Source organism: Strigops habroptila, chromosome 6, assembly GCF_004027225.2.
Source record: "Strigops habroptila isolate Jane chromosome 6, bStrHab1.2.pri, whole genome shotgun sequence".
Taxonomy (NCBI): Eukaryota; Metazoa; Chordata; class Aves; order Psittaciformes; family Psittacidae; genus Strigops; species Strigops habroptila.
Genome location: NC_044282.2, coordinates 16,732,357 through 16,754,187, shown reverse-complemented (window position 1 = coordinate 16,754,187; position 21,831 = coordinate 16,732,357). Strand labels below are relative to the sequence as shown.

The following is a 21,831-nucleotide window of genomic DNA, read 5'->3' as shown; positions in this document are numbered from 1 at the left end:
GAGTTTGTTTTGTTAATTGCTCTTGTTAAGCCTAATTACAGAACGGGGTGGAGTGGATGCGAGGGGAGGGAGGAATCTGCTAGCAAGAGGAAATTCTAAAATCCTCGGAGCGGTTCCAGGCAGTGCGCGTTGGGGAGCGAGAGCGCGGGTGTGGCGTGCGTGCACGGGTGCGCAAGTGTCCGTGAGGGTGCGAGCGTGAGTGACAGGCTTTCCATATGGACTAAACTCCTGAGATGCCTGAGCTGGAGGTGGGGAACCTGTGCTGTGTGGACACATGAAGGTACAGCTGAACAAAGAACCGTGCTGTGTTTTGCTTTATGAATTATCTTCTTTCTCTTTTGGGGGCGAGGGTCATAATGCAGATTACTTAGCTGTGAACTTTTGAGTTTCATATTAGATGGAGCGTTAGAATGGTTTGCTGATGTGATGTGCCATCCTTTTGATATTGTGGGTTGCTAGCACAAGGTGTGTGCACGTAGCTGTGGGTTGGTATCCTAAATCCCTTTGAACTGTTTTCCTTCTTCCCACTGATTGCAGCAGAGACGTGCTGTCCGCAAACTGTGTTGTTTGTTTTGACTTTCCAGTGGAAAGCATACATCCAAAGAGCCCTTCTGCCCTGCATTATTCCAGTTTGTTTGTGTGCCCCACATTACGCTGCTGGCGACTCACTGTGCCTGACCTGCATTGTCAGCCCCCTCCGTTGCCTCGGGAGACTCCGGGACAGAAGTTTCTGATAAGGCAGTTTTGAGCAAGGCAGGCACGAAGTAAATGATTCTATAACAAATCTGTGCTCTTCTCCAGGGTATGTTACCTGACTGGTTTGCTGCCAAGGTGGTTTTATTGTTTTGGCTACTGGGTGGAGGGAGGAGACTAGAACAGCAGAGGAGTCACGCTTTTGTTTTGCTTAATTATAATGTACGCTTTTAATAAAACCTTTTAGTGCCATGAATTAAATGGCATTGCAATCCTGCACAAGAAGAAAAATGCTACTGCTGTTGTAGCTGACAGCTGAGTGGTTAGATGGCCAGCGTGGGTCTGAGGCTCAGAAGCCTTTTCTTTCCTGGCTGGAGATAGTGCTGGGTAAATGTGTTTACTTTTTCCTTAGTATTTATACTAGTTAATGTGTCGCACTAGATAAATCTACTTCCTGAGTCCATCTTTCAGCTTGTTCTCTTCCCTCCCAATTGACAAATGGTTTGAGTTTGACACCGTTTTATCAGTTGAGCCCCTGCTGGGTGCTGCATGCCTGCTTGTTTCTGCTTTATTGTGAAAAGTGAGTTATCTGCAATATTTTGTTACCATCTAACTAGCAGTTGGCAGGCTTTCCTCTATGAACTGATTTAGATTTCAGCAAGGGGAGGCTGTTGTCTTTCTCTGCAAAGCCCCGTTGTTGCTCTCCAGGAAAACAAAAGATCCCAGAGCTTTCTGCACCACAATCTGCTGCTGTCCCACTTTCAAGGAGGTGTTTTGTTTGTTGCGGCAGCTTCCTATCTTAAAATGATAAATTGAGCGGACATGTGCACTGTTTTAAACCTCTGTCTCCAGGGCTTTGTGTTCACTCAGGATAAAATACATTATTCTGTGGTAGGCTCTGGTGTGATTTAAACTTGGTTTAAAGACTACAAAGCAAAAGGGAAAGCATCAACATCTTCAGCAGTGGTGGTTTGATGAGGAATAGCTGTCAGGAGAAGAACTCTACTGACTTAACCTCAAGTGGGTTGCAAATGCATTAGGGATTCATTAATATTAATAGTAGAATGGACATTTCCTGCATTCATTTGACATCTTCCACGCTCTTTTTTTTTTCTCCTTTTCCTTTTTTTTTTTTTTTTTTTAAAGAGCAACTTGGAGTGCAGTTTTAACACTTATTCAAGTTAATACAAGGGTGATAAGCTTAAGTTAAACAGAAGGAGACCCCTGAGTGTGCGGGGTTGGTCTCTAGGAGTCCTGGAATTTGATGTTGTGGTTTAGAGAAAGATTGTGGTAAACTCTTGGGTGAGGCTTTCAGGGCAGTTTGCAAAACGGGTCCACTAGGTACAATTGTAACCAGAAGAAACTGTTGTCAGAAGAAATTGTTCTATGAGGTTGACAGGAAGGTCACTATCAAAATGGCATGTAAGGTTAATAACTGTAGATTTCTAAGGTGGACACAGTAGTAGCTTGTTCAAGAGTTCAGGGGTGAAAAAAAGAAAATCCAAACCATTCTGCAGACTCCAAATGTTTTGTGAGGTTGGCTGAACAGTTCAGTTTGAAAAATTAATAGATCCAAAGTAATTTTTACTTAGTTTCCATCTTTTAAGTCCTGTGATGCACATTTTCATGCGTCTGCTCTGTCACTAGCAGGCTTCCAAGCTTTCCTCAAAAAAAATAGGAGAGGAAATTTGAGAAAAACACCAAATATCTTTGAGATGTAAAATAAACCCAAGAATATTGTCAGCAGCAGGAGGGAACATGTAATTGCGATGATCGTTTTTCAGCATCCTGCACAGCACATCACAGTTTCACCCACTGAGCCCTTCAACTAGGAGAACTCGTGGTAGTAAAGTGAGGCAGGGGCTTGCTTTTTATAGAAAACACAGCTGAGTCCCAGTCCATAAAATGTCAAAAGAAGAAAAGATAAGCCCCCACAAAGCACCTCGTCTGGCAAGACTAGTGATGCAGCAGCTACAAACGCAGAAGTGCACAGGAGTTTGGCAGCTCTTACTGATAGGGCAATTTGAATTGTCAGTGTGCGTCTGCTCTACTTGTTGAGCCTAATGAAAAGTAGAGTTTAATCACTGGTGTGCCAAATTGACCCTGATTAGCTGTTACTGCAGATTAGTGCATTGTCTGGGGCTCCAGAATTATTGATCTGGGTGCTGTGCTCTGGTGTTTTCTGTGCCCTCTATCGTAACCTCTTCTTAATGCTTAGGGGAGGGAAGCAGGAAAGGAGAGTAGGAGGAAAGAAGTCCAGATGGGAAGAAAACAGGTCCTGAAAAGACCACATAGGAACTAGGTCAGGTACTCTGGAGATTAAAGAAGCATGCTTCATCCCTGGACGCAGGAGGCAGGGACAAGTAGCATACAATTACGAGGAATTAGAACGGCAACAAGTAGTGCAGATTTATCAGCTTTAATTGTCTATTGTCAGGACAGAGCCCTTCTTGTAGATCAGGCGCTGCCAATGCTTTAATACCTCTAATGGACTCTCTATTGTGGGATTATCTCTTCTAAGGACAACGTCTTTCTTAAAACTAGTTGTTTTGGGAGAGGGAGCAAAAAAAGAAAGAAAGAAAAAAAAGAAGTAGCTGCAGCCCTCGGGTTTTCTTTTCCCTCCCTGGTTTGTCACATTCTGCAGGAAGTAGCTGAGAGCCCAGTGTTGCTCTTCTGTCAGCAGCGCTATTCCTTCAGGGGAACTGATAGATACCTATTGAACATTAACCCCCTTTGCTCCACCTTCCCCAACGAGCTCCTCCAGAAACAATAGCTGGTTGATAAAGAGCAGATAAGCAAGGACACCCGGCTTAAGAATCTCTCTGCTATCTTTATTTTAAAAGCTTTCCTGGGTTTTGCAAAGTAAACATTACAACATTTAAAGAAGGATAAGGTGTCAACTATTTAATGAGAAGTTGTGTTTAATAGCAGAGGAATTCTTCCCTCCCCCAGCCAACGCACAGGTATGAAAAGACTGTTATTTCACCACCCTGGGGTAGGAAAGGTGGAGAAATGATGACTGTACTCTTAGACACTTAAAAAGTGGTCCTTCAGCCCACCCCTGCCAGATTCCCTAATCAGCTCTAAACATACAGTCACTATTTTGAATCCTTTGGTCCTGGATGCACAGTAGTCACATTGCTGGATCTGTGATAATCTGTGGGTAAATATTTTTGTTTCCACCATATGTGCTTTGTCATGGTGCGTAGCTGTTGTTTTTGTTAATCTGTTTTGAAATGCGCTCTGTGGCCAGTTCTTTGTCTGAGAAGAGTGGCGTGGTTCCACCCATGGATCTCACCCTCCTTCTGGTGTATTCATCAGCTGCACGAGATTGGGCAGCCTTGAGAGTATCTGAAAGGAAGACTGAATTGTGCCGGAACAGAGTCCAGAGTTTCAGTATGGTTCATATCACTGCGACTTACCAGGCAGGTTGAGGCAAGAATACCCCAAAAAGTGTCATGACTGCCAAGTTGGGAAGAGATGTGAAAGTTGAATTAACTCAATTCATTCTGAGGTGGCTTTGTTATTTAAGATTGTTGTCAGCTTGCTGTGGGGCTGATGTCTTTGAAATACTCACAGGAGTGAGCCTTCTAATACATGTATACAGTCCCATCCCTCCTCTGTAACAATCTGGAAATCAGTCTGTCTTAAAGGAGAATTTCCCAAAGCACTCTCTTTTTTCAGTGCTCTCTTACCAGTAAGGTTGGAAAATGTTTGGCCTGTTTTCATTCATTTTTTCTCAGATTCAGTTGCTATGGACAGGTTATTCAAAAATCTGTGTTTGGGATGCAGAAGGTTGATTTTTGTGCTCTGGACAAGGTTTTCTTGTCCAGTATAAACTTGGGTTGGTAGAAACATGCAAAGACAATACAAGAGTTGCTTTATGGGCTGACGGCTATCATCTCTGTCTTTCCTAAGACCACCATCACTCAGAAGTGCGATGGGAAGGCTGATGGTAACCGAGAGGGGAACATCTGTGGTCTTTGCTGTGAGGCATTTCCTTGTAAGCGACAAGGAGATGGCTCCTTATGTTTAGTCCAGACCCTGAAGTGTGCTGCCTTTTCCCACAGTGAAAAGAAGTGCAGTGACAAAGCCTCTGCTGCTGCTCCTTTCTCAATACCTTTCCTACCTCAGCTTACTTCCTGGGGAACAAGAGTGAGTATCTTCAGGCTTGTTCGTCTTTGCCACTCAGCTGCATTTGCTGAGAAGCCCAACTTGTCACATTGACTTCTTGCCCTCCTCATAGCAGGCCCAGACAGTCCTGGCTCCCTCTTCTCAAACTTGAGCCTCAACAAGAGGAAGTGGCTGAAGCTTAGTTCTTGCTTCTGTGTGCCTTTTTTTTTTTTTTTTTATTGGAGGAGGATTGTTTTGGCTTATTCATACGTCATCTGAGCAGTATTTTAATAAGGCCTAGCTGGAAACAAAAAGGGATATGGTATTTTAGTTTGACTCCTTTTTCTCTTTTTAAGGAAAATTTTTTGAGAGGGTAAACCAGCAGAAATCAAAAGAGATGGTAAGGCTGGCGCTAGGCAGTAGCTGAGACTGCAGCCAAGAGATCTGCTCTTGGTATTGCGCAGCCGAGACAAAAGTAAACGTAAAGGCGTTTGGAAGTGCTACGAGGCAATGACCAGGGTGCTCTGTAATTAAAGGCAGTCCCTGAAAGCTGCATATGTTAATTTAAAAGCCTCCTGGCTACAACATACACCACCCCAAATGCCCTTGCAAAAACCTTCATGTAGATTCAAGTGCAGTTTTAATTTCGCTCCTTATAGGCAATACTGTGCTGAGGTTGTCTAGGGCATAAAAAGCCTCTGAGATTGTATCTGAAGCCTATAGGCTGTGTTTTGCAAAGGTCCAGCCAGTCTGTGAGAAGACAACTGTAACTTTTCCTGTTGCACAGTCACTAGAGCGTGCTTGGTCTCTTTCCCTGAATCTGACAGCAACCATGTTTTCAGATTCGTGGCCCCCAAACACGAGTATATCTCAGCAGAACTTGAAAGCAAGTTCTGTAAGTTTGATTTCTCACTTGGCTTTCGAAAGATGTGCAGTCGTGCAACTACATTATGTACCTTCTCCGAGTAATGACCACAACTGGTCCCCAAATGTTTACCAGCACAAGGATGCCTACATGCAGGAAGTGGGAAATGGGGGTGGGTCTGGTAGTTACTCTTGATGTGGTCAATCCACCACTGACCTTGTTTGGGTAAGGGGAAGGGGAGGATGTGAAAATGTGACTCTGCTTTAATCTCTTGTGTGCATTTTATCTCCCCTCCGACTTTCTAAAGAAGTTTCATCTGTTAGAGCCAGCTCCCTTCCCTCCTTCTTCCCCTTACAATTACAGCAGGCGCAGGGAGAACAGCAGCAGCAGCGGTGGCGGCAGCTGAGCTGAGGCTGAGTTGCGCAGGCTTGTTGTTGAGCTGAAGTGGTGATAGCATCAAAGGAAATGGATGGGGATTTCTGAGATCAGAGCTGTTAGGGCCATTCATGATTTGTTGCCAGGCTGAAAGCTGCTGCAGAGAGAGCTGCCTGAGAAATGCTGATTAATACAGTAATTGAGGTTTTCTATGAGCGAGAAGGAAAAAATGAAAATATGACTAAAAATGTTCTTTTTGAAATGAACAACATTTTGAGATTGCACATTCCAGACAATAGCTGCTACTGGTATGAAAGATTTCTATAAAAAAGCAGAAAACTTCTGGTCGAACAGAAGTCTTTTTATGTTTGTCTATTAAGGAGGAAGGTCAGAAGGTCAGTCTATATATTTCTTTAATGGCAGAATTTCCTTTTTGATTCTTTCTTTAGTACACATTCTTAACAATTTGTTTCTGTCTCTTCTTTCTTGATAAACTTAGTTTTATTCCAGACCAGGCATCGCTAGGCTAGACCTGCACACCAGCAAAATCCCTTCTCCTGTGCTATGCAGTTCTGGGCTCAGCTTCACTGAGACACCTGGAGCTAATTTCAGGATAGCCTTGGAGTGTGCCACAGAGTTATTTGAAGTCTGTAGGCTTCATAGCGTGTACTCGCCTCCCGAGGCTCCATGGAGAGAGCCGCACCGACCTAGGATATTGGCATCCTCCTGTTGTCCTGATGAGTATTTCACTTCATCTGATCTGATCTCATCTCTGCTTCCTCTTCTTCTCCAGCCCAAAAGCATTCTCAATTCCTTGAAAGGCAGATTTGCTTTTCTCTGGCTGTTCTTCGCATTAAGAAGATCAGCTCTTGAAGGAAATGCATTGACCCTGTTTTCTTACCCCCCTCCCCTTTTTTCTTTAACAGGGAAGTGAAAAGGTCTGAAACAGCTGCCTCTCAGAGTGAGACTATTTTTCGGTAAAATAATCACCTTCGGTATGACTACATTGTTTTTCTGTTCTATGCGGTGTGACTCAGCATCAGTTAATTAACCCAATCAAGTAGGCCGGATTTCTCTCCTTTAATGAATGGTTCTTCCTACATCAGAGCCTTCCTTAGACCTCATTTTGGATGTGCCTCGGTTTTACAGGGTATATCCAATTACATTTATATCCTTCAGCCCAGTGCTTGGGCCACCTCTCTTGTGGAATTACACCGTGGTGGAAGTTAAGCCAGGACACTCACTTGCAAGCAGTTGCCCTACTTATGTCTGCTGCCACGAGCCCTCCTGTGTTAGCGCATACAGAAGGTCTTTACACAGATCTACTATTCTCAGCATCACAGACCAAAAATGGCAAGTAATCCTTTCCACACGTCTTTTTATCAGAGGGAAGAGGAGCAGGTTCAAGGAAGGGGATGCGTACACCCATCAGAAAGGCACCTGATTGCATAAAACATGCTCCCCCCCCGCCTTCTCCCGTTTTCCTGTGAAGAAATACATAACACCCAGATCACCCCAAAATATCAGCGCACGTGTGTTTAGCAGAAGAATTTGAAACTAGCTGCTGCGTAATGTGCCAGGAAAGCGATGAGAAATATGCTTGCAGATGTGTGAGAAAGGAGGAGGAGAAGGAAAAGTAGTAGGGGTTGCCCGTGGTGAAGCAGCTAGTGTCCGCGCTGGGCTGTGGATGGCTATAAATGGAATTGTGCATCACCGTTCCTCTGAGCCCTAGGACGCCTCACTGAAGGGACAGGACCACTGAAGGAAGTAAGGCATCTGGTTGTTTTGTAATGAGAAGCAGGAATGCTCTTAATAATAAACAAACAGGACATTGTATGCCATCATCACAGGATGTCCTTCCTTCAGCCAGCATGCTTACTTGGATCGGAGGAGGGAAAAAGAAATCGGGTGTGGGGTGCACTGATTGCTATCCCAGTCCTCCTCCTTCCACTACCAGCATGCTCCCGGGTGGTCGCTTGCGTGTTCCCTGTGTGAGATCCTTGCTCATTTTGTTACCACACTGCGACGGGCATCGGGTTTGAAAACGCATCCTGCAATGCCCTGCTCCTGTGAGCTTCCCTGCTGTTACCTAGGGACAAGGGGGCAGGTTTTAGTTAAGGAAGAAACAGAAATGTTTTTCCTAATTCCTTCAACAAGCATTGGCTAGAAAGTGACTCGGGAAAGGGATAAACTCAAACCTCTGAAGCTCCAGATTGGTGACATCAAGTAATTGTTAAGGGTTGGGAGTGAGCACTTTAAATCGGCTTTTAATCGATATTCTGGAACCTGGGAGTCATTTTAATTGTTATTTTTATGATGCTCTCTGTAGACAAATTGCGGGGGAACGAGACCGGGTACACACTGGAGCTTAAAATAGCAGGAAAAGTACACTTTTAGTAAGAACCGCCTCACGTCCGCTTCTCCTGAGGCACAGAGGTGCTGCCTGCCTGCTCACCCGCCAGACCCCCGCCCCCGGGCAGCGCCGGGCCATCACCCCTTGGTAGAGGCGGGGGGAATATCAATATTCATCATAATTTAGAAAGAAAAGGCCGGTGTGTTGTGCGGGGGCCGGGGTCAGGCCGGGCCGGGCCGCAGGTAGCGCCCCACCTCCCGCGCTGCGGGGAGAGGGACGGAGGGAGGGAAGGAGGGAGGGGAGGGGCCGGTGCGTGAGCTGGAGCCGCGGGCGGGCCGCGCCGTGCCGTGCTGGGCCGCGCCGCGCCGCGCCGCTGTGGCAGGCGGCCCCCCAGCGTTTCCCGGCGGCAAGAGCAGGGCGCTCGGCAGCACCTGTCTGACAGCGGGGGGAGGAGCGGGCGGGGAGCGGCCGCGGCTGGAGGTGTGAGTCAGTGTCCCGGGGACCCGGCCGGTGCGAGCAGCGAGCGATGTTTACTCGGCAGAGATGAGCCACGGTTGCCACCGACGGTGGGCTTCGGTGTGGAAACGCGCGCGGACTCTGCCCCGGTAAGCAGCGCGGTGCCTGCCCCCCCTCGCCCCCAGCACCCTCTCCGGCTCCTTCTGCTCGCCCTCCCCGGCGCCCGCAGGACGGGGCAAAAGTTTCCCCGTCGCCTCTCCCGGCGGGTCGGGAGCGCTCGTCTGACCGGCGTTAACCCCTTCGCTCCGCCGCGCAACTGTTCCCCCCCTTGAGTTTCGCTGTTCGCCTCCTTGTAATGCCAAGAGACGGTCGGTATTATCGCCCCGCTCGTCCCGACTGCTGCCGGGACTGGGCGCTGGGGCTGTTCCCGAGGCGGCTCTGGGAAGCTGCTTGCCGCGGCTCCCGCCGCAGCCTCCGCGGGCGGCCCCGGTGCGGGAGGGGCGGCCCCGGTGCGGGAGGGGCGGCCCCGGGGGTCTCCTGGTAACCCTTGGCCAGCCAGCCCTGCACCTCTCCCTCCGACGGTCGCGCTCTTCCCGTCTTCGCGTTTCGTTTTTCCCGGAGGAAGGGTGTGAATTTTACAGTAGCTGCGTATCCGAAAAGGAAAACCGAAGGGATTTTACACCGGGCTTGAACGTCATTCCCGGCTGCCGGCACAGGCACAGATTTTGGTTCCTGATGAACCTTACGGGAAGAGCCCGACCTAGTACCTGTTAGGGGATAGGTTTGATAGCAGTGTTTCTGTCCCGAATAGACATTGGGGCTGAAGGACCTGGCGGAATTGGCCTGTGAGGCTTCTATCTAGTGCTTTGAGATGGTAATTCTCAGAGGTATCATTAAAGTCAAAAGGCATAGAAAAACTTCTTTTTTTATTATTTATTTTATTTATTTCCCCTGCTCCTTTTCTTTTTTGCCTCTCTCCCCTCCACACACAGACACCACCCCCCCCCCCCCCCAACGTGTTGCAGTGCTTTGTGCAGGGCTGCTGCTGCTGCAGTGATGCTGGCAGGATGTCGGCTTTCTCAGCCTTCCATGCCAAAGGATAAGGGGACGTCAGGAGGAGGCGGGGGGGCCAGGTTGTTTTGAAAGTTGTTTGTGTGTTGAAAGCCGGTGGGAAAGTTCAGGCTTCCCCATTTGGAAGAGGCAAGGCTGGGTTCCGCTCTTCCAACATGCGCTTTCCATTTTTAGCTTCATTCAGACGCAGACAGCAGCTCCTTTCCTCTTCCTCTCCTTGTTTGTGACACTTTTCTGAGGCAGCTTTTCCACAGGCAACTAAGTGGTCTCGCGGCCATGACCCCACGTTTTCTTCAGCATGGAATATTCTTTTTCTCTCTGAGGCATTAAGGAAGGGGTTTGAAAAAGGTAAAGCGATTGTCAGCCTAGGGATTCTTTCCTCTTTGTTTTCGTTCCCTCCTCATTATTACCGAGGCTGGCGTTTTAAGGCACTGCTTCAGTCAGAACAGCTTCGTTTACACTGCTTTTTGGCTATTACTCAACTGTACCAACTATCCTGCATACGCTTTTAAAGTGTCACAGACTACTGTATTAGTCACGCTGTATCAACGGAAACCACAACACTGAAGGACAATGAGGATTAAAGGCTGTTTTCTTTTTTTCCAGGCTGCTACACAGTGTAGCTCGGACGCTGTGAGTTTCAAGAATCTGGTGAAAGGGAGAGAGTGGACAATGAAAATGGACATGGAGGATGCTGACATGACTCTGTGGACGGAAGCCGATTTTGAAGAGAAGTGCACATACATTGTAAACGATCACCCGTTGGATCCCAGTGCTGACGGAGGCACCCTAACTCAGGCAGAGGCTTCCTTGCCAAGGAACTTGACTTTCAAATACGCATCTAACTGCAAAGAGGTAAGCGGCAATGCTCTGGGGAAGGTTGGACTCAGACAAGCCAAATCACAGCGCTTCGGAAAGTGTGTGCTCACCCTGGCTTCCATTCTTTAAAACACACATGCATACACACGCACACCCCCCCCCCCCCCACCAACAAATGCTGCCCGCTGGCTTTTGAAATGGGACCCTCATAACTCCTTTAAGAAACTGAGCTGGTCACCTGTCATGTAATATTTACACTGGGAATGGCAGCTAGCCTTATCCCTGAAACTGGTTCTGTACCAATTCGCAAACAGTTAAATTTTCACACAATTTGAACAGCATCTGAATAAGCATATTTAAACTGTGGGGTAGTTCTCTGTGCCAATTTCTAGACTGCTGTTTGCCAGGACCATTCATTGCCTCTGGCTCAGAGATTAAAGTGCCTCGGTTGTCCAATAAATAGCTTTAAAAAAAGTAGAGGGGGGAAAAGAAAATAAAAAAATTCCTGGAAATGTGTTTAATTATTTCTTTTTGTTTTCTCTTTGGTTATGAAATGGCTTTATTCTTTTCATGAGCTTGCTGTATTCCTGACTTCCTAAATTCTTAAAAACTGCGGCATGTTGTTTAAGGAAGTGATGGTGGAACTTTAGCAAGCTTGACAGAAGGGTGGCCGTAGCTTAAATTAACTTCTGTTTATCTGGGACAGTATCTTCAGTGGTAGCTAGCTGTGCAAGTCTGTCCTATCCTTGTCCCTGGAGTGGGTACATTCTTTGTTGTTGTTTCAGAAGGGCTGGAAAGAAATGAGCCCGGATGAGCAATTTGGTTTTGTGTTTACTCCTTCATATAGAGTAGCTATTATAGCTAGGTGTGATGTTCAGCAGGGTAATAACCGAAGGGACAACCCTTCATTTCTCCTTGTGCTGAGACTTGTGGTATAGCAGCTATTACCTGTGCTTCTACTTTGGCTAAACACACTGACCACAGAGCTGAAAAGAAGAGGTACACTCATCCGTGCCTATCAACTATTTCCTTCCAGAGTAGGTACTTGTTTAATCCTGCGTACAGAAATAGGGCCAGACCCCCAGCTGGAGGGTGTTGGCACCGTGGAATTTAGCTTAGCAGTGCCAGTCTGTGCCTAGTAGGTGAGGTAAGAGGTTAAAACTAAATTCTCCTCAAAATCACTCTTCTCTTCCCATCTACCCTGCCCTGCCCTGCAGAACTTTGGCAGAGAAAGGACATCCTCCAGAAACAAAAAAAAGTGCAAACCCTTGGTTTGTGTTACCATTAGATAGGTTTTACTTTGGTGGGGCTGAGGGACGAAGCTGTGGCTCCGCTGTGTGACATGGCAGGATTTTTGGTTGAAGGATGAACTTGTAGCATGACAGCTCGGGCAGATCCTTGGCTGCTGGTTGGTGACTTGATTGGCCGCTCAGGCTGCCTTGCTCTATCTCTGCCCCCGATGAGTCCTGGGGCCGATGTATGAGATGGCCCAGGAGCTTTCAAAATTCCCAGCGCTGTGTTTGGAAACACCGAGGTGTAATTTCCTTACGGTGTAGCTCAGGTCAGTGAATCACGGTAGGAGGATTGCTGCCATCTCTGTATGAAGAGGTGAGGGGAGAGAGAAGCCGTTGAAAGATTCCTGGTTCTTGCTTGTAAAATGTGACCTGTGCAGCTCCCTGCTAGTGGGAGTCTGAATATAGGACATCCTCCTTTTGTTCTCCGAAGTTCCCCCCGGTCTTTTTATTTGCACTGAATAGTACCTACCGTAAGGAGCAATAGGAACTTTTGAACCCTGACTATTTATTTCTAAGGTAGCTCTGAAAGAAAGGGCCGAGCTGATCCTTTTTTTCTCCACCTTCTGTGCAAGCTATGGTCCTGGGAATGTATGGACAGGTCGCTTGTTTGCTACTTGTCTGCAGGATGGAATAGTTGTAAATGGCACAATCCACTTGCGTTCTAGCAACTTCTGACAAGAAACATTTTTTCTGTCTGCCTTCCAAGTTTGATTTGTTCAGTGGGGTTAGGACTGGGCGCGTGTTGCTCTTGAGCATCAGTGTTTGTGGGGTCAGCGATGGAGCCTGGTTCTGGTTTTGACCAAACTGATGGAGAACCACTGGAGTCCTGGCAGCTCGGTAGGGTGGGTTTTTTTCACTTGTGAAAGGATGAGGTAAGACTTCGGGGGATGCATGCGTGCGTGCTTGCCAGTGGGTTTCAGATGTGAGCTGTCTTCATTGCGAACTTTGGGGAGAGCTGTGGCTTCATTTGGTCGAGAGTTTTAAATGCTGAGTCAGTTTATTGACAAAAACATATATAATACATGGCTTGTGAAATGCTAATACTGTCATGATTAGATCATGAAATCCTGGTGCTGTCATGATTAGTATTATATCTCCACTTGGAGTAGGAAAAGTACTGCGTGCCTGCTGAGGAGGGAGGAAGTACAGCCGCTGTTGTTTGGGGAGGGTTGCTTTTTGTGTTTCTTTTCCTTGCATGCTTTGTGAAGCGAGTAGCTCTTCTGTAAAGGCTTATTGAATTTGCAAGGGAGTCCATGACACGTCATGCTCTTGTTTATTCTTGGATCTTGATCGGGGATTTTTCTGAAGGACACATTTTTCATTATGAGTTCACAGCATGTGTCAGCATTTTAAAAAATGAATTACTACTGCTCGTAACATTTTAGCCTGCTAGATTTACATGAAGTCATTTATTTATTTCTATGTGTGAACTATTTATCCTTTCCTGTAGTTTTAGCAACTGACAAAAAATGATGAAATGAGGTGCCAAACTCACGCTCTAGAAGGCCATATGTGAATGATCTTTCTCATGCAGACAGCTAAAAATTTTTTTTCAGTGCTTTTTTTCCCTTTGGTCTCAGTCTTTAAAGCCTAAACAGCCCTTCTCGATATAAAGTGCCGGTTATTCTGCTGTCTTGAATATTGCTGGTGCCTCATCCTGCTCTGTGAGCTTGACAGAGAGAAACATATCTCAGCAAACCCATTACTTGTTGGATTTCTCCGACTAAGGCCATTTCTTAGAGAGGGACCCTGAGTCAGTGATTTTGACAAAAACAGTGATTTTGAGCTGTTGTAAAGTGTGCCTCGCTGACCTTAGACACTTGCTCTCCCATATTGCTTTTATTTCTTTTATATGTGAGGAAGCAGTCTGAAAACATTTAATTTCATGGCATCTCTTTCAGAAAACTGGTCACTGAAGGAAAGGGTAAAATTTACGCAGCCTTATGTAACTGTAGAACGAGTAGTTAAAGCAATGTATATAAATAAATCGGTGTTATTCCAGGACACATGGTGGCCTTCCCTATTTGCGTTTGGAGAATACTGTTATTTTACTGAAGCCAATAACAGTTTGCTCGGTGTTTTGTCTTAAAGCAGTTTAGCGGTCCCGTTGCAAAATACCCTCCCCTTGCCGAATGAACAGAGGTCACTGCTTACTTCCAGTTCTCTCTCCCCAGGCAAAGATGTAAAAGTGTTGGTCTTTCAAAACGCCTTTTAAACACCGGGTTTGGAACCGGAGCCCACCCGTCTCCTGCCCGGGGGCTACGGGTCCGGAGGGCTGCGCTCTGCGGCGGGGCCCGGCGGGCTCCGGGCGTGCCGGTGCCGGTACCCGGCCCCCGGCGCCGCATTAGGACCCTGGTCAGTTCCAGGGCGGCCGCCGCCGTCCCGGGCTGCTCCCGGCCCCGGGCTCTCTGCGCCAGCCCGGCCGGGCGCCGCCGCCGCCGCGCCTCCAGGTTGCGGCTGTCCCCGTTCGCCAGCCGGCTCCTCCCGAGCGGCGCATCCTGTCCCGCTCGGGCCGGGCGCACAGCCGGTCAGCTCAGCGCGGCCTCGGCGGGAGCCACGGCTGCCCCGCAGCACCGGGAGCCGGCCTTGCGGCTGCAGGCTCACGTTTGACTTAGTGCTGGAAATGCTGTTTTACTGAAAGGAAGTCTGTGGTAGCGGCCCGCTTGCAGGAGTGTTGAAGGCTGGAGCTTTGAAGGGAGACGGGAATAAGCGTCTGATAGAAAGGAAATTATTCTGGAAATAGAGCGTTTACCCTTGCGGCGTGTTTGAGCCCCAGAAGGCTGCACAAGGGCAGTCGGCTTTTACTTGTGGGGAGCGAGCTCAGGTCATGCTCCCCTGTGGTTCCCCGCCACGAGGCTGTTTCGGAAGGTCTCATCGCCGAGAGGCAGCAGTGTGCTGAAGGACACCTGGTGGACACAAGTTTGAAATGCCTCTCTGCGGCAGCTTCTCGGCAGCCGGGAGACGGCTTCCCCTCAGCTCTGGATGTGGAGTTCCTTCGCTGTTTTGCCTACAAACCCTCGGCAGCTCTGTACGCGGTGGCCTCTTGTTAAGCCGCCCCTCCCAAGCTGTGTTAGGACGGGAGCCCCTTTAGGCTGGCGGGGGGAGATAGAGGGAGGCTGCCGGCAGCCTGGAGCCAGCCTGTCCTGACACTGCTGGCACCCCTCTCCAGGAGGTTACCCCTCCTCAACCACGGCCGCTGAGCTTGTGCGGGCACACCAGAGACCAGGAGTTGCTGACCAGAAAGCCACCCTCAGTTAAAAGGCATCTGGACAATTTTAGTCTGGTTTAGCAGAACTTCAGTGTTGGCACACACGGATGTGCAGAACATCCTCTGCCAAAATAACCTTCTGATGGGTACAGGGTGAGAAATCGTACTCATATTCAGCTGCGCCGAGGGAGAAGCCAACACTGCGTGTAAGGTGGATATCAAAAACTATCTGCTGTGTCACAGACACCAGTTCGGTGACTGTTTCAAGTTGACTAGTTCGAGGAGTGATTTCTAGAGATTCTGAGAATTTCATTAAAGTAATTTTAATTAAGGCCAAGATATTTTAAAACCATGAAAAAGCTTGAGCTACCATGCAGTAAAACTGGTGGGGTGTGCTGTAGCTTGGTTGTGAACTCTTCTTGAGAGGGCAGATGGATGTAAATGAAGATATATGGGGAAGATGAGAAGAACATCTGCCTTTTTCAGCTCTCTATGAGAAATGTACAAGCAAGACAAAAATAAAACTGAGCCACTGAGCTTGTTTCAGCTTGTGGTAGGTGTAGGAAAATTTCTGGAAGTCCCTTTTCTCTCTCTTTAGTCCAGATGCACAGATCAATGGAGCATTTAACTACCTCTACTGTTGATGTTTAATTTTTTTGGTAGTGTGCTGAAACACATGTTGAAACACAGACAAGTGCAAACAGCCACCACGTACACCCAGCAATCTGTTTCCGGGTGGATTACCTCCTTGAGTTCAGGGCTGTTATTTGTCCCCTTTATTTGGACATTTACAGTGAAATTATGCTAGGCGTTAGTTGTTTACTGGGGGTTTTAATCTTGACCAATACACAGGCAAGTGTTTCCCTGTCTGTCTCTCTCTCTCACACCAGGGGTGACAGAACAGAGGAAAATGTAGCCTGAGAAAATCACAAGGCTTAGCTAATTTTATAAAGTCCAGGGTCTTTACCGTCCTTTGCTGCGAAGGACTGTTACAAAGAAAAAGAAGCACTCACTTAAGTGAGCTATCTGCAGGGGCTGATGAGTGCTAATCTGCTTTGGTAAGAGCATTGATTCCTTGCGGGCTACAGGCTGCAGTAATCCCAACTCTTGGTGTTTCTGTTGTTCTGTCTTGTTCTGAAATCCTGGCGAGCAAAAAGAAAAGTGGCAAGATGTGTGAAGGGGATACAATTAGTACATTTTGCCATGATAGTTTGCTTATAATACCAAATTAATGGGCTTTTTACCTTCTCTTTTTTCCACTATCTGAGCAGCGGGATCAGTTTTGCCAAGGCTTGGGGTTTTTGGTTTACAAAATTGTTGGTTTTCTAACATTGTTTTGCTACATTAAATTTACGAAGATTGGTGAGGAACAGAGAGAAACAAAACCAGTAACTCAGCAGTGTTTTGCGAAGGGTTACTCCAAGGCACGGTCTTCTGAATAATGATGAATTGCTTCCTGATTTGTGGTCAGTGACTTTTTTTGGTGTAATTACTGTCAAGAAGGAAGCTGAACAACTAGAGTACATTTCTTAGACCTAGCATAGTGGAGCATTTTCACCAAAACCCTTACGCCTCTTTGGCCAAACCCACTTGACATATGTTACCGGAACTGCTGCCTCCTTTTTATAAAAGAGGGTGATCTGTGAGTACATGTCCCAAAACCATTTCATATTCTGTTTTCTGTGCCACTGTATGCTGGTGAGAGAGTTGTAGGTTGTCTTTGTTTGTTTTCTCCTTTTAGCTATCAGGACAGGTATAACGCAGAGAAGGTGGGGGTGGGGGAGGTTTCATTTTGATCTGGAGGAGCAGTCATTCCAGTTCCTAACTTACTTATTAGAAAAGTGAGCTCTGTGGCAGTGAAGTGATTGATAGCTATTGAATATTTTTGTTTGCTGGAACTAGACTTCTGGGGCTTGCCTTTGATAGGAGAAATAACTTCTGAAGATATTTGACAGTCTCTGTACATTTCACTTTACTGTTTCTTCTTGTCAATGTATTTCCACAAAACACATTTTTCAGGTGGTGTTTATCTTTGGCTTCTCTATGTCTCGGTAAGATTCTGGTATGTAACAAAGATGGTCGTATCCAACACTGTTGTTACTTTATTTCTGGTTTGCTGACCTGTCACTAAAAATTTCTCACGTCAGGTTGCTTTACCTCATTAAGATCGGGGGGCAGGGGAGAGGAAGGAAGACCTTTTGATTTCTCCTGGTGATGGACTGATCCTGTGCTGCTCTTCTTATAGGTCACTGGAGTTATAAGCAAAGAGTACATCCCAAAAGGAACACGCTTTGGACCCCTGGTAGGAGAGATCTACACCAGTGATACGGTTCCTAAGAATGCAAACAGAAAATACTTTTGGCGGGTAAGCAGGAAAAAACAGCCCCACGTTGTTGCAGTAAGCAGCTCACTAAATGAGTACAGCTGAGAAGCTGGGTCACTTCCTGCTGCAGACCTGTGCGAATGCAGGGGGCAACCTCTGTACGCTGCCAGGCACGAACGCAGCCAGTGAGTGTAGTGAACTAAGTCGAGCAAGAGCCTGGCTGCCTTGGGTATAGGGACAGTGTGGGTGGAGAGAGGAGGGGAGATGCATAGCCCTTCCCAGCTCTGTCTTCTGAAATGGATCGGTGCTTGGTTGTGTAAAGAAACAGTCTGATGCTTGTTGTAGGGGCCGGTTATTTTGCATTTCTTCACAGTGGAAAGTCATTCTTATTTATGCAAATATCATGTGTCCTTGTTTTTTCCAGCTATGCAGAAGCTGTGAAAGTACTGCATAATCTTTTGGTCTGGAATTATACCTTTTGTGACATTTTCCATTGGGTTTTGGGTAGAACTGCTATAACACGGGGGTGGTCATCGTCATCATGTATCGTTCAAGTCATAAGCTTCTTTAGTCCACTTCAGAAAGTGTTAAAAGAACAGCCGACAGATTTTAGTGAAGGGAAAAATCCATTAGTGGCAGACAAACACTAGAGGTGATGCCTAATTTGTACTCTGTAGTGTAAGCTGTAGGGGAGCACCAGCCAATTAGTTTTGGCTTGGGAAGTCTGTGCTGGGGAATATGTTTCCAGTTTATCAGTTGACATAATCCTCAGTTTCCTTTACAGAGCCATTATTAATTGTGAGAGAACATTCCTTCAGGCCCATCTCCTTCCATAGATTTGTTTTGCTGCCTTCTAGCCATTTAGGTTGTGTCTAAATCAGTGGATTTTGGAATATATCCAAGCCTCTGTGCCCAGGTGCCTGCCTGCCTTAGTAATATCCCGACCTCATATCCAGGTGAAACCCAGGGCAAGCACCAGCCCTTTCTTCCTACCTAATTGAATCATTTTGGTTTTCTCAGATCATCTTCACACAGTGTAATACACTATTGCGCAGGCAGTTATTTGCATGAGCATTTTTACAAAGCAGGCGACCATTTTCACATTCATAAGGCTACAGAATGTTTCAGCCAAATTTTCTGGGAGCTTGCGTCTAGCCTAGGAAGAGATTGGTACACTGGCCCTAGCCCTAACAAGACAGCAAACATTGAGAAGAGGGGCTGCTAACCATCTTGCAGGACTTCATTCATATATTGCAGTGAGAAAGATGACATCATTCTCATGATGTGATTTTAAGCCTTAAAGCAGAGGGAGCCTCAGAAATAATATCCTAGGAGCCATCTAAGAATCGTTAAATTCCCTGTTATAATCCCTTGATTTGTTCAAGACATGCTGCTGCATCGAAAATGAATTTCTTCCTAGGGGTCTGACACAGGCTTGCATATGCAAAGGAAATTGTGGGAGATAACTTCCCACATGTTATTAAAGGCATCCTGGGCTTGCTGGCGGGAGCAGGAACATCTGCTGCATGCAGGGGGAGCGCTGCCTGTTCCTTGCCCGCGCGTCACTTCTGGGAACCACGCCATGACTCAGCACATCTGGTCTGGACTTCCCCAGAGTAGGTGGGAGTCCAGTGGGTTGCCTTTGCCCCGCAGCCAGAGCACAGTGACCGGCAGCATCCGTGGCCCTGCTGTGGGACTGGTGCAGAGCCGGTTTAGGAAGCGGCGGCAGGCATAAAGTGCCGGAGCCCTGTGTTCCTGGAAGTTTGCGAGCCGAGGTGAGCAGAGAAACCCAAAGGCTCCTCTTGATGCCGCACAACTCACCCGGCTCCCTTCCATTTTCTCATAACAAACACACCGCAAAATCTCTCGCAGGCTGCTTTGATGAGGCCACATGTATTTCCCCCTTCTCAGTTTACAGGAAGTTACTCTTAAAGAAAGTGATTCTGGTGTTTACAGCCCCATTAAAGGGCCAGGCTGCCTCCTCGTCCCTCTCCGCTGGCAGCTCTCTTAGGGAGAAAAGGAGAGGTCCCAGCCGGCCGGTGGGCGCTCGCGGGGTGCGCTGCCAGGCCAGGTAGGTGTGAAAGACAGCGGTGTGAACACAAAGGCAGGAACACCCATGGAGTGCTTTCCACCTGAGATAAGCTTTCTCTCCCCGTTGGAAAGGCATTTCCTGCTCATCGAGGTTGGTCACTGGTGCAAGCTGCTCCTGCTTCAAGGTCTGGCTTTTGCTCAGTCATCTGTTTTGCAAAACCCAGGAACCCCATTTCATCCAGCACGGAGCTAGTTCCCTGCGAGAGTAAGGGATGTGTCTTTAACAAACATGCCTCCTGGATTTTTATTGATTTTATTTTTATTTTAATAGTTTTCTTATTCATACCCCGTTAAGAAACAGTAGCTTCTGTCAGTGACTGGGACTTCTTGCCCCCAAGTCACTGAGCAGTTTTTAAATCATGTTTCCTTTCCCCTGTGTGGACAAGACAGAACATGTCCCTTGATAGGAAAAGTGACTTCTCATTGGCTAGCTCCTCTCCAGGTCTTCGTTAAGTTATGGCAGGTGAAGTTCATCTTTGCCTCACCCAGCCTTTCTACAAAAGGGTTACAGTCCAAGTATGAGCAAGCGTTGCTTTAGGACTCGGGGAGGGGGGGGTGGAGGATGTTTGCATAGTTTAAACCTTTGGGTGGAGGTGGTAGGAAACTGCAAGTACAGAGGCCATAGAAAAAGGCGAGAAAGACTCTGATGTAGCACAGCCAGTCTGTCTTACATGCAGGTGACTCAAAGCATTAATGCAAATATCATCATATGCTGCAGTCATCAGCATCACACACTTGTTGATCCTAGCACCAGGAAGAGGACTCTAAGGTTCACAGAGGGAGAGTACTCTGCATTTCAGATTTTGGGTCCGATTTGTCCATGCTAGGAGAGACACAGGCTAAGCAGAAATGGAAAAGGTGACTGTAAACTTACCTGCGAATAAGCATCTCACTTCTTAACACAGAGGATATCATAGCTGGAAGGGGGGGAACCTAGCTTGAGTCTTATTTCAGTAATATCTGCTCATTAAAAAAAAAAAAAGAAGAAAGCTTATCACTTCTCCCCTCTGGACTCTGCGCACGTGCTGCGTATTGTGTGTGTATATATTCATAAGCACTTCTTCTCTGTTCCAGATCTATTCAAGTGGTGAGCTTCACCACTTCATTGACGGATTTAATGAGGACAAGAGCAACTGGATGCGTTATGTAAACCCTGGCTACTCTGTTCAGGAACAGAACTTGGCTGCTTGTCAGAATGGAATGAACATCTACTTCTACACCATCAAGCCCATCCCTGCCAACCAAGAGCTGCTTGTGTGGTATTGCAGAGACTTTGCAGAGAGGCTGCACTATCCCTCCTCCAGAGAGCTGACAATGATGAACCTCAGTAAGTGGATTACAGTATAAACAAGGAATGCTAGTAATGTCTCTTCTGCTTATATGATCTAATAATAAGTCGTGTAATTATACAGCTGCATCATCTGTTGTGTCACAGTAGGTGGCTCGGAGTGGAAAAGGGGAATTAACCCAACGCAACAGAATGAGTTCCTTGTGCCCATTCAAATGTAAACAGATTATAAAAAATCCGAACAGTTACTGGTTTACAAACTGAGTCTTATCCGATGAACTTCTGGACTGACAACTGTCCTCTGCCTTCAGAATCACAGATGTTGGTTCTCTCAGGCCTTCCAGGTCCAGATCTCGTAGTGTTGAGCAAAAGTCTGCTTTGATAGCATATACTAAAGCCTGTCCAGTCATGCTCCCAAAGGGCCGCCCTCACTGTACAAGGAAGTGGCCATGTGCCATGGCTCTGTCTAGGTGTCTGACAAAATACATTTACTGCATAATGCTCTCTGAGCCTTGCATTTACACTTATCTTACGGGAGCAAACCTCCTGTGGTCTTCTCATCTGCTTACGTGTTTTGTAAGCTCAGTGTATTTTGTCCCCATTTCTTGGCTGTATATCATAGCTTTCATTTTCTGTTCGAAAGTAATAGCACTGGTAGCATGGGGACGAGGTATTTCCAGGAGCTTATCTCTGTGTTCTGCTGTGGTTTCTGACCATTTTCAGCATCAGCGCTTTACTCACAGCTTAATCACTGCCTAGCACCTCACCCAGAGCCCCTTGAAGAGAGGGAATGATTCTTGCTGGCTTCTCATTCGACTCTTAGGCTGCATCCCCTCCTGCTAGCTGCGCTGAGATAGAGCAGAGCATTCTTTTGTCCTTTG

The 21,831-nt window shown here is 47.0% G+C and overlaps 1 protein-coding gene across 3 annotated transcripts in view; it reads left to right on the top strand.

The window, feature by feature from the left end:
* The window catches only part of PRDM1 (PR/SET domain 1), a 102,534-nt gene that overhangs the window by 68,663 nt on the left and 12,040 nt on the right, over nucleotides 1-21,831 (top strand). Inside the window, exons 1-4 of one of the 3 annotated variants that reach the window (XM_030490612.1) lie at nucleotides 8,953-9,004; nucleotides 10,533-10,781; nucleotides 17,494-17,613; nucleotides 20,737-20,989. In XM_030490612.1, the coding sequence (XP_030346472.1) occupies nucleotides 10,599-10,781; nucleotides 17,494-17,613; nucleotides 20,737-20,989 (556 nt within the window). In that variant the 5' untranslated portion in view covers nucleotides 8,953-9,004; nucleotides 10,533-10,598. Of the gene's footprint in view, nucleotides 1-8,952; nucleotides 9,005-10,332; nucleotides 10,782-17,493; nucleotides 17,614-20,736; nucleotides 20,990-21,831 lie in introns of those variants that run through there. The other 2 variants (XM_030490611.1, XM_030490610.1) reach the window with 2 other exon arrangements.